Raw genomic sequence first — 13440 nt, 5'->3', positions numbered from 1 at the left:
AGGTGGAGGAGCGGCGCGGGGGCCCCCCGGGGGGGGGGGGGGGGGGTTAGGGTAAGATGCATCAAATAAGGAACTGTGAACTTTTCAGAACCGTAACTCACATAGATGTTAAGGAGCACACATCCCCCTGATATTCAGAATAGTGCTTGACCGATATGTGAGATTCAAACTTTATTCTTCAAGCTTGGATTTTGTGGTTATATTCATGCATCAATGCATGAACACAAATCTTCAGAATTCAGATTATAATTTTGCCAAATAGCAGACAAACTAAAAGAAAGCCAAGGGTCTGTTTGCATCCAATGAAGAGTAAACTATTTGAGATTGATATGAAGGAGGATAGATTGCCTTTTGTGGTGATTTAGAGCGATTATCTACAGTCAATGGTGGGATGGCAAACTGTCAGATAAGTGGAACTTTGACAGCTGCAAATAAAGGTGATATGATAGTGTGGGACTGTTTCCCTTGAACTTTGTGACTTCTCTTTACTTGTATAGTCATCACTATTTAGACTGACCTCATTCTCAACTTCTGTTGTTGACATAATTGGAAAATTCTGTACGAATTTGTCATTCATTTTTTATTTTCTTTAAATAAAAAGAAAATAAGAAACCACAAAATGTCTTTATTTTACTTTCTTTCTTTTAGAAAATAAGAATTATTTTTCTATTTTTGGCCTTTTTTAATATTTTCATAACCTTTTTTCCTAGTCAAAATATATACTTTAAACATTTTGATTATATATTTTTTTCTTTTTACAAAATTAAAAATATATATATATTGGGAAAAATAGGCAATATATTTTTTTCTGATATACTTTTGGCAATTTTTCTATATATTGTTAATATTATATATAGTTATAAATTGATACATCATAAACTACCTTTCTCTTTGTGGGGTCACTCAGGTGCTGTTTTTCTAGTGTTAATCTTGTAACACAGTGGTTTCTGATGACATATGTTTTTCTGCTTCTTTTAGACATCTTAGAGCGAAACACGCTTGCCCTATTGACCTAAAATCCTTTGAAAGTAATTTACAGCAAGCTCATGCACTGCTTATCTGTGCTGGACCACTACAGACTTTCATGAGAAGTGTGAAATTGAGATGACATTTCCGGCTCTTGAAGGGCCTGCTGTGACATCATGAATCTATCACACATCCAAGTCTCTTGCTGGTTTGGGGGGATTATGTCTTAAACTATCTCCCACAGGATGAATGAACGCAGTTCTCTGTCCATTTACACTGCCTCCTGCAGTATTTGCAGGCCTAGTCGTGTAAAATATACTTTAAGCAAACACTGCTTACAAATGCAGCATTATGCAATTTTTAGTGCCAGCGGGTACCAAATGATTAAGTAACATTTCAACCAGTGAAATTGTAGTATCATTGTGATAAGTTTTATTAACAGTTTGTTAAATTAGTTTTTATTTTTACATTTTTTATTTTAGTTCAAGTTTTACTAATTTTGTTGTGTGTTTTTGCCATTTTTAAATAGTTTTATAGTTTTTATTAATAGTTTGTTAAATTAGTTTAAAAAATTTTTTTTCATTTATATTTACCTTTTTTTAATTTTAGTTAGTTTTAGTAATTTTGTTGTGTGTTGTAATTTTTCTCCAATGTCTATATAGTTTTTAATCATTTTTATTTCATTATTATGTTATTATTTTAGTACACTAAGTTAAACTAAATGAAAATTTATGTTTTTATATTTTATTTGACCTCAAATAACATTTATTTTACTTCAAGTAACATTTAAAAAAAATCCAAGTTGTCCTTTTTTTTTTTGTTAACTATAATAAATACTGATGTCAAGTCAACAGCTATAGCATTATATTTCTCTTATATATGTGCTGTATGTTTTGAAATTAGTTTTTTATATATATATTTTAAAAATGTATACATTTTTACAGTATTTATTTATTTATCTTTTATTTTATTTTGAGATGCCAAGCTGAAGACAAGCTTCGGGCTGAATGTACAAAACTTTCTAGTTAAAACAAGGCTTGTAATGACAGAAAAAAAAGCTAAATAAGACTGCCTGTGGTTTCTTTAATAAGCAATTAAGATGTAAAATTGGCCTTTTATTGCACTGATTAGATGTGTAAATGTCATTACGCTCCACCTACAACAATCTGGGTCTTGTTTTCAGTAATTATGCTGAAAGGTTGCCAGTTTTTGGCCACCACAAGTCTTATTTGTTCCATGCCTACAGCATTTGAACGCCAAAACGAACCATAGATTTGTGCAACTGTTCAGAAATGCTAGTGTGGTTTAAAGGTGTTAAAGGAAAAGGCTGCGCTGTATGATAGAGTCTTTGAGGTTGCCATGTTGGCTGGGCTCTGTTTGGTGTGTTTGTTAGGTGGTTGGTGGGCGGGGTTTTATTTAATTTTTTTGCTGGTGTCGTAAGTCATGTTGTCGGCTTTAGTGTGGGCGATCACTGATTCACAGTGCTGAGGAAAAGGGAGGGATAACTAATACTAACATCACGCCATCACTGAAATGAGACAACTCTTTCTTTTGTGTCCCCTTGCAGCCTTTTATTGATTGGTCAAATGCAAAGTGAAACATGGCACGACCACTGTAACTTAGTCAAAAGATGCGTCACCATGAAATCAGCCCCCCCGGTGGGAGTTTCCAGAGTGTCAGCGTTCAAACCACCAGATTTAAAGCAGATTTTACTCTCTCATGCACATGCTTGTGATCATTCTGCAGCTACAGATCAATTTGTTGCATTTGTTTTACACTTCAGATCATTGGATTGTCATGAGCTGCTATTTGCTGAGTTTATTACAGTCTAACTGAAGTTTCTGTATATTTTTGTGCCAGAATTGTTAAATCTTTTGTTTATTGTCAGTTGAATCTCGCAAAACCAGTCAATAATGTGTCCAGGTCATATTCACCACAAAATCAAAAGAAATAAATTAGAAATTTTGTTTTGCTTAATGAAAATTTAGTCTTTTTAGGACCTATATTCAGATGTTTTGTATTGTGACATTGTTTTCATGACAAACACATTTCAAAATAATCAATATTTATACATCATGGCAAAATTATAGTAATGAAATCACCATTCATAATAATATGGAGAGAAAAAACTGCATTATGGTGATGAAAATTTGGAGGTGAAATGTTCTTAAATTAGGCTATATTATATAATTTCACAAAAAAATCATAATGGTCCAAAATAGGTTTGAATATTCATTAAGCACAATAGTAATACATTTTTTATTTATTATTATTATTATCCAAAAATCAATAATAAATAAAAAATGTATTAATATTGTGCTTAATGAATATTCAAAATAGGTTTGAATATTCATTAAGCACAATATTAATAATTTTTTTATTTATTATAGATTTTTGGATGAAATATGATTCCTGTTTTCATGAGATTCACTATGTCAGTATTTGCAGAGACTGAATTCAATGTATTTTGCTCCAGTAAAATCAGCTACATGCTATTTGACAAATGAAAAATGACTTTAATTCATAATGTGTGTTACGTAAAATTTTCTGTAAAGATCCACAATCTCTTTGATGCATGCTCTAGCTTCTAGTTGTTCATGAGTAACTTACTGTATGTCATATAGAGCATTGATCAAGCACTCTATTGTGTTTTGGCTTGGAGCGTGAAATTATCGATCACGTTTTGCTGCTATTATTGTCATCGTCTGTTTGCCAAAGGCGGTTTAATTGCAAGTAAACTCACATGCAACTATCTTTTCCGCCAAAACATGACGCATTGCATTAAGATGTCAAGACAGACGAACTAGCTCAAGAATTATCTAAAGTAAACATAATCATTCCTAGGCAGTCCCTCGAACGTCAAATAGCCAAACTCTCGTTCATTCAGTGCAATGGCCAAGTTGAGTAATCAGGTCTGTATTAGAGTCATAATGGTTGAATTGAGGGTAAAAGGTGCTGGTTCACCAGTCCTATCCACACCGCCCTCCCTCCAGGGGAAAGTTAAAGTGAGCTGGCCTTAATTCTCACACCACTCCATTTCACTAGAGGAAACTAAACCCAAAGAATTCACAATGTTTTATTATAATAATGTTCTCATTAGAATTTTATATACACGACATTCCCAATCATAGTTATTAATGTTGTGCACTGCTGTTTGAGCTGCGTGTGCTGAGCTAAAGATGATCACCGGTAAACTGAAGCGCTCTTTTAACTTAACCAAACGCATTCTATATGAGATAAATCAGATATACATCAAATAAACACAATATTACAATGTACAATTGCACAAAAGGCTGCAAACGAACAGCGCGCATCTGAAGTGTCTCTGAAGGAAATAATGCATTATTTATCGGCTTTAAGATATCGGCCAAATTTTCTTATCAGGCCGATACCGATAACAGAAAAAATGAGCATTTATCGGCCGATACCGATATGGTGGCCGATATATCGTGCATCCCTAGTTTTGGTGACTTCGGCAGCGTTGTTAGGGGAATTTTTCACTAGTGTTTTGACGTGCTCATTTACTTACTTACATAATCAGCCTTGATGATTTTACTGGAGTAAAGCCACAAACCACACAATGAGAGTGTACTTAAGAAGTAGGGAGGTTCTCCCGTGCGATAGTCATTTTTGTTGTGTAATGGTTTTAAGTTCTGTGCAGGTTAGCATGTATTCCTCAACGTATAGGGTTTATTATACAAACACAAACTGTCTCGCCACAAAAAAAAACATAATTTAGGACTGGATGAGTCATGAATTTCCCAAAAGTCTCTGAGCGGAGAGCTGATGTAAAGGCATTGCTCCAGGTGTGGATACGAGAAGCTAAAATTAGGCCAAAAGAAATTCGACCTAAACCACATCCAATTTAAAACGTACGTAACCATTTTTTTTGCAATGTGTCATTCTTGCTCATCATTATAATATATAACATTAATTATACCAAATTAAGCATTATTTGTGATCATTTAAATAATTTATTTATCCTGAATCAGTTTTAGAATCTTTGAAATATTATTATAGTTTTATTAATAATTTGAATGTTTTTATATTCATAATTTAAATTTTCATATTAACTTTAGTCATAGTAATTTTGTTGTGTTTTTGCCATATTTATTAGTCTTTTAATGTATATATTGTCTTTAGATTTTTTTTTTTCAGTTTCAAAAGTGAATTTAAATCATTTCTTTATCTTGAATCAGTTTTAGTATCATTGAAATGCTATAGTTTTTATTAATAATTTTCATTTTAGTCAGTTTTATAATTTTGTTGTGTTTTTGTCATTTTTATTCGTTTTTTTGTTCCTTTTTTTGTTTTTTAAATGTCTGTTGTTTTTATACATTTGTATTTCAGTTTTAGTTATTTTAGTGCACCAAATAAACTAAATGAAAATGAGAAATGTTAAGTTTTATTTTTATTTTGAAGCAAATATCATGGTACCTTAAATATTACTTTTTATGTTAGTTTCAATTAACATTTAAGTAACTTTTTTATTATTTTGGTTTTCGTTAACTATAATAACCCTTATTAACTATAATACCCTATTTGTAATCAACATTGTAAATTTGAAGTGTTGCACCAATTGGCAACTTCTAGACATCGTGAACCATTTGCTGTGCAAACCTGGACACATCTGGTTCTTTCTATGTAAAACATCAGTGTTTATAAGAAGTCTAAGGTAGATGATGGCTAGTTTAGGGTGGTCTTACAGATCAGGGTTTGTTGTATGATGCACGTCAAATGTTTGTGAAATGCAGTACTTCTTCCTAAAAGTGTTGCACTGTAATTGTAGTGAAGTTAATTTCTTCTTTTTGCACGGAAACTTTGCACAAGAGGAAACATGTATTGCTGTGATACCACAGTAAATGCTTTGAATGGAATATTTCCAGATCAGTTCTGCTTACAGACATCACATTGTGTGTGTGTGTGTGTGTGTGTGTGTGTGTGTGTGTGCAGGTGAGAAGACCAAAAACGACTATCACATATATTTAGTATAATAAAAACTAGTTAGTGATGTTTGCGAAGGCTATTGATAATACCATTGCTCATAATAAGCATTAGGGCTTTTTCAAAGTGTTATTACGCAATTTCATGAAATTTAATAAAACATCAGTTTAAAGTTTGGACACACTACAACTAAACTTGGAAATAAAATTAAATGGTTAAGACAGTGATTTGACTTAAGATTTTCTCATGCCTTGTTTGATTCTCTGCCTTGTTTCCCATTCAGTGAATTATTTTTGTATAATTTTTTATCAAATAAGCCCTAAACAGGCTGAATGCTAAGAGTTGAAGACAAAACGCTCCTATTAGACAATGGTGACCCTAAAGGTCATGTTCTTAAGCTCACTGTATTAGCACGCCGTGGTTCTCTTGGCGGGGGTTGTTGTCATGCCCTGATGCGGGTGACCGAGGCCATGAATGTGAGACAATAGCCATGCGACCAGACGCCCAATCACAGATAATGATGCTGTTCAAACAGGAAGGTTCACGTGGGAACTGGTTTACTTAGCATTGTGGGAAAGCAGACGAAGGCACACAGTCTGCTAAGACAGAACCCGAGGAAAAGCTGATAGACACACTGTTCGAATTGAAGATAATGTTTGTGTTTGGCCCATGGGAGTGTTAGTGATAGGCTGATATGTTGGCCAAGATAAAGCCATATCTGCCAACCACTAAATTACATCCCAAATTACCAAATTAGAACTGAGTTCAGTTTTTACGTTCCAAATAAAGGCATCTTGTTAGAATTTCAATGTAAGTGGAACTGAAGCTTAAGAATCTAGTTGTAATCAATAAATGTCCTGAATATTTACAGTGGTGCTGTATGATTACCTTATTATTATTATAAAGCCTGACATATGAAATAAAAAAAAATCAAATTTTTTGAAATGGAACTGTTTATTGAAACTTTAGACAAAATATTTTAAAAAGTTGTGTTTTATAGAAATTAATGTATTAAATATGATACAATAGGCTTTACAGGGTTAAGCTATTACCATTATGAAAAAAAACAGGGTGTAATTTAAAAGAAATATTTCTCTAAATTGCATGCGTTTTCTGCATTTAAAATTTTTTTTATATTTTAATTAATTCATTAATTTATTTATAATAAAATATGTTTGTTATATATTTAGAAACAGTGTTATATATTTAAAATTACAAATATTTTATATATATATATATATATATATATATATATACATATATATGTGTGTGTGTGTGTGTGTGTGTGTGTGTGTGTGTGTAAAATATATTTCAAACACGCTAGACGTGTAATATTGTTTTATAAAAAATGTAAACTCCAATCTTACATGAGAGAATGTGATATGAAATATCCTGTGGACTGGCACGGTATGACCTGAATTCTGCCAGCACTTTTTTTTGTTTTTCCTCAAAGTGGTTTTTAAATGATTGACAGAAAAATGGTTTTCCAGCATGGCCCCTCAGAGAAATATGTTTTGGCTATGGAGCCGTCGAGTGGATTTTATGATTATTTTCCTAGTCCGATGTGGATCGACTCGGCCAGACGTTCAGTTTGAGTTTAAATTATTATTGAGACGCAGTGGATGAAATAGCTTCTTTTGAAGGGAACTCCCAGCAGGCCACCAAAATACACAGATAGAGTTACACGGATATTATTTAGACATCTAATTGTGATTACAGGGAACCGCTTTATATTGCAGCCCACAAGAACCCGCTGAATAAGTCCAAAAATCACTGTATGTAATCATATAATATGCCTAGATCATGCCTCAATGATTGTGATAATACTGAACAAATCATATTATGCTTGAGCCGGCTAGCAGTTAGGGTGAGAATTTTCTTATGCAAAATCTGGAATGTTAAACGCCTTAATGAGTGCAAACAGCATTATAAATGATTGTACCTTCATTCTTTACAGAATCTAATGGCTAAAGCGCTATACGACAACCTCCCGGAATCTCCGGAAGAGCTGGCATTCCGGAAGGGTGATATCTTGACTGTCATCGAGCAGAACACTGGCGGCCTGGAGGGATGGTGGCTCTGTTCACTCCACGGCCGCCAGGGCATCGCACCCGGCAACCGCCTCAAACTGCTAATCGGACCAATGTTTGAAGGACCCTGTGCATCCCCCTCCCCCCCACAGGGTCATGCCCTCCAGCAGAGGCCACTCACACCTCAGGGTGTGTACCAGGTGCCGCCGTCCCACCAGAACCCGCAGGGACAGGGCATCTACCAGATCCCTCCATCTAAAGACGTGTACCAGATTCCACAAAGAAGCGCGCTGACTGCGGATGGGACTCCCAGCAAGGTAAACTGAACTACAGCAAAGATGTTCACTTCTTGCTTTATGATAACACTTGTGGTGAACGTGTGACATATGTTGACAAGGTCAAACGTTCATCTACTGTAGTGTTTGATTGTGCAACATACTTTTGCTCTTGCGTTTTTTCACTCTTACAAAGAAGTACTGTGGTGAAGTATTGGAAATACCATGGCATTGTTATATGCAGCACTAGTCAAAAGTTGGAACTACTTATTCTTTATTTTGACTATTTTCCACAATTTAAAATAGTTGAAGTCATCAAAATGACGAAATAACACAAATGTTAGTATGGAAATTACAGCTTTACACTCTTTGGACATTCCGTTGACTTGCTGAGGCATATCTTGGGATGTATAGACCATGGTGACTCATGATTATCATATTCATATATGTGGTTCTTTAAAAGGATATTAAGCTATTTCCATTATGAAAAACCATGCAAAAACTAAGGTACTTTTTCACTTACTGGTTTTAGAAAGAATAATAAACATTTATAATTATGCATTTTATAATTTTAAATATAATTTTATATATTATATAAGAAATAATAATACTAGCTATTTACGGTGACTGGTTGACCCATAAGCCAGTTTTATAGTCCAGATTAAAAGCGTCTCCATGTCCGGCCAAAACCGTTCTGCATCGAAGTTGTGTGCACACCCTGCCCTGCCCTCCACCGCAGCGATGCAGGCTTTTATGTTTAAGGGCTTCATACTGTCCTGTCGATGCATCGGTCTGCACCGGTGCACTCTGAATAGGAAAACCACAGCAGGGATGGAAAAATAAATAGAGATCAGGCTGCTGAGAAAGTGTATGTCAGTGGGAGTAAAGGGATTTTTGTGTCATTCTTAAAAACGATCAGCTTATTTTCATGCAACACTTAAAGTTGTCTTTCTACGAACCACGTATCTGGCAGTTCTCAACCTTTTTTTAAAGACACAGAATAAGACTGCAGGATTTGGGCCAAAAACAAGTCATATTTTATTATTTATTTATTTCATACAATAGCGTTGTTTAAAATATTTATTTTTATTGAAATGTGAAATATTTAATTTGAAAGAACTGCTGTATGATAAACATGTAACATTTCATATTGCGGATGATAATTAAAGATGAATATAATTCAGATTCAGCTGTTTTTCCAATTTGCCACTTAGATACGGACACTGTAGACATATCTTGTGTTCATAAACACTAGATGAAAACATCACTCAGGCAAACTCATAACACTGAGGTCATGTCTGGGATCGTCGCTTTAAAGTAGAGGCTCTGTTTTTGACATTAAGAGTTTAGAGAGCTACTAGTCTCTGAGATCAGGAGTGTTGATGGTTAAGCTTACAGTCTATCCCACCTCAAATGATCTTGAGATGGATGATCATGAGTTTGGCTTCCATGGATATAGGGCTGTCTTGTCTTCAGCGAGGTTTGTCTGGCTGGTTTGTTTGGTGGTGTTCAGAGTAATGGCACACCTTGTTTGTTGTTTTCCTGAGGTTGGCATAACAGTTGGCCAACTCTTATAAGAGTGAGGTAAGAGGGTGTTCCCACATCTGTAAATGCAATGCTCAGTCGACGTTTCTCTGACATCAAGTGCATTAAAAAGGTGTGGCATAGTGGAAAGTGCAACTGAAACAAAGTTTCCTTCCTGCTCTCACTTCCTGTGCTGAAAATAAAAGTGATCCCCTTTTTAGAGCTATTGCTGTAAATGGTGACGTGATTTTGATCAGATTAGGGTGCAGTTTAGATTTTCCATGTTGATTGTTCTTCATTGCTGCATCTATGTGCATGCTTACTAGCAAGGAACATCCTGACCTTCACAGTTCGGCCAAATCAAAGAAGTTCAAAATCTAGTAGAAGTTCAAGTACAAACAAAGCAATTCATGTGACAACTGATGAATTACGTTTAATTCACATTATGTCTACAAGTTTCACTTGTACACTTAACACTTAATCTTTGTTGAAAACCACATTTTTTACCTTTACTTTTGTGATTGACCATATTAAAAATGGCAGCGGTTTCACTAGTTAGGCCAACTCCTACCATTTTAATGTCAATAAATATTTAGCTAACACATGTAGAGATAAACTAGCCCTTGTGCTGGGTTATCATTTTCCTAATTTGGTGCTCCTGATAAAAAATGACCAGCCTTCAAATATCAAAAAGGTCTTGGATTCAGTCTTTTTGTCAACTTGCTTTATTTCAATTAGCACAGGTTTGTATTTCTTTTTGGAATGGATTGATCGTAGGCCTCATTGATCTGAGCTTATGCACTTAAGTTATTGAGTAAAAAAAAAAAAAAAGCTTATTTGTAGACAGTTTTGGCAAAATACATTTCAAAACTGAGGTGCATTAGCTCAGATCAATAAGGCCTATGATCAATCCATTCCAAAAATAAATACAAACCTGTGCTACTTGAAATAAAACAAGACGGAATCTTGTTCTAATCCATTTGATAATAATGTAGCATAAGGAATGTATAAGCTATTTTTTGCAGGCCGGTCATATTTGACCTGGGAACACATGTGTAACAAGGTGGAAAACAAAATCCCAAAAAAGTACAAAAATTATCCAAAATGTTTTGAGCAGTTGTTATACCCTAGGTGTAAGCAGGTTTAGAAAAAAATACAAATCATTTCCGAGTCAAAATGAGGAGGGTTAATTTACAATGTATTTTTTTTTCTGTCATCAACAAAAAGTTGCACATGGATCCATTTGAGCTTTTTTAGACTTGCCAGACAAATACTATCTGAGAACCTGAACAGCTCTAAGTTGTCATCTTGTAATTATGGTGGTTCTGAAACAACATGAACACAGTGTATCTTACTAGGTCTAATTCTAGAACTTCAAGTTCTCAAATGTTTCATTTGAATCCAGAAAGTGTCTATTTGTGCTGTAGTACGGTTATGCTTGTGGTTGATGTGTTTGTTGCTGGCACAGAACAGGATTTGGGCAAATAATGACACACTGTAAGGTTTGGTTGCTGAAGTCTGGCTCTTTCGAGGAGGGCGGCTCTGTCCCCGCTTGACTTGAAGAGTACAGTGATCCAAAGCTGCTCACAGCTGCTCTATTCATGCCAGCCAGAGCCTGGCTCAAGCAAGGGCCGTCTCTGAGATTTACACAACCACACAATGTCCTTCACAGAGCTGGGCCTTATGAGTAGAGATGAGATCTCTCGTCCCATTGCTGCCCGCGTCTGGTTGACACTACAGATCGATAGTGTTTGTGAAGTGAAGAATATTTTGTGACTTCATATACAAACAGTTCCACATCCATATTAGTGAAAATTGTAAGCTTCGACGTTTTCAGACTCAAGTGGAATTTTTTAGGGCGTTTTTAAGATTAACGTTTCTTTATGAGTCACATCATAAATCATAATTTTCTGACCACTCTATGGGCAGAGGCTGTCTGTTATCTCCGCTAACCAGGTTGTGTTCTCCTCCTTCCGTCTATATCTCAGACGGCTAGTCCAGATGTTTTTGTTTGTATACCTCAGTCTCCAGGAGATATCGTAAAGATTTGTTGGAAGTGTAGGCAGATGACATGCCACCACACCCTGGACAAGATCGCAACGTAGTAGAGCATTATTTGTGTGACTCACACTTGGTACTTCCTCATTTCTACTTTGCATTATACATTTAAAAAATGTGTTAATATATTAATAATTTTATAATATACAAAATCTACATTTATTTTCTGTAAATATTTATAATTATTTAGAAGATGACTGTAATACATGTCATGTAATATATATTTAAAACATATATTACATTAAAACTAGGGATGTAACGATTAACCGCGAGCCGGTTGAAAATCGATTCAAATATGTGACGATTCAAATCGGTTGAGATGCTAAACAAATCACGATTCATTTAGGGGTAGGAGTTTATATGAATGCATGTCTGAGGGGAACTTACTGTTTTTAGAAAAGTTTAGATGGTATTTTTTCTTTTCATCTTGCCTCTGTATAATGCATATTAAAGGTGGGGTAAGCGATTTCTGGATTTGAAACTCTGGACATTTGAAATCACCAAAAAAAACACGCCCTACCCCAAAAGGGTCTCGCCCCTATTTTGACAGCTCCGCCCCAAAACATAGGTACGCAACCCAGGCAACGATTAGTTCTGTGAAACAAAGCAAATTCAATGTTACACGTGTCTACACCGGACGCGAATGGTGCGGCGCGACAAAATACTATAGAACTCATTATAATCAGTGTATATATATACATATCTATGGTCTACACTGGATGCGGCACAACACGACAAATCCCAGACAGAAAACTGCTGCTGCGTTCTATTCATGACGTATTGACACACATTTCAAATGATTTTCAACAGTCGCTTTGTCGCGTCCAGTGTACTAGACAGACTTTAGCTGTTGTGGCGAGACACAGTGTTACTCACCTATCGAGAAGAAACAAAGCAACCTCGGCGTCCGATCGCAGGCCTTCCGCTCCTTGAGTTCTCTCCAGCGCTGGAAAGCTGATCCGATATTTACATGGGTCCTACTTCTTGCCTTATTGCTTTAAGCCTTCTTTTGTTACACAGACATTTTCCTCTTTTGTTTTTTATCCGCCATCTCTATCTTTCTGTCGCTCGGCTCGGACTGAACCCTCTCTCCTCCACATCATGAGTAGACACGCCCCTTATTGCTGATTGGCTACAAGTTTGTTTTGCTATTCGGCTCGAATCAGTTTTGTAAAGCGTTTTTGAAAAATCGCTTACCCCACCTTTAAAGTTCATAAGTGCAGCGCTGCTTTGTTTACAGCGGAAACCAAGGAAACGCTTTAAGCACCACCTGCTGGCAGAGAGTGAATCTGCATCTCATTCAGCTCGTCCGCTGTTTCATGCAGATATTTTTATGTATAGTTTCACAAAACTATATATGTGTATATATATATATATATATATATATATATATATATAATTTTTTATTTAATAATAATGGAATTTTAAATTGTATATATACACATACATATAAATACAGTAAAATTGTATTTATTTAAAAAATGAATTAAAATTAACAAATGTAATATATAAATATGCATTGAATTTTTTATTTAATTGTTGTTATATTATATGTGACCCTGGACCACAAAACCAGTCTTAAGTCACTTGGATATATTTTTAGCAATAGCCAAAAAAACATTGCATGGGTCAAAATTATCGAT

The 13440-nt window shown here is 35.0% G+C and overlaps 1 protein-coding gene across 1 annotated transcript in view; it reads left to right on the top strand.

The window, feature by feature from the left end:
- The window catches only part of LOC107559667 (enhancer of filamentation 1-like), a 31744-nt gene that overhangs the window by 3342 nt on the left and 14962 nt on the right, over positions 1–13440 (top strand). Inside the window, exon 2 of the mRNA XM_016243566.1 lies at positions 7868–8257. Within this exon, the coding sequence (XP_016099052.1) occupies positions 7868–8257 (390 nt within the window). The remainder of the gene's footprint in view (positions 1–7867; positions 8258–13440) is intronic.

The sequence above is a fragment of the Sinocyclocheilus grahami genome, unplaced genomic scaffold, assembly GCF_001515645.1.
Source record: "Sinocyclocheilus grahami isolate Dianchi unplaced genomic scaffold, SAMN03320097.WGS_v1.1 scaffold695.1, whole genome shotgun sequence".
Classification (NCBI taxonomy): domain Eukaryota; kingdom Metazoa; phylum Chordata; class Actinopteri; order Cypriniformes; family Cyprinidae; genus Sinocyclocheilus; species Sinocyclocheilus grahami.
The sequence above is the reverse complement of the archived record's forward strand: the minus strand, read 5'-3'. Positions and strand labels throughout refer to the sequence as shown.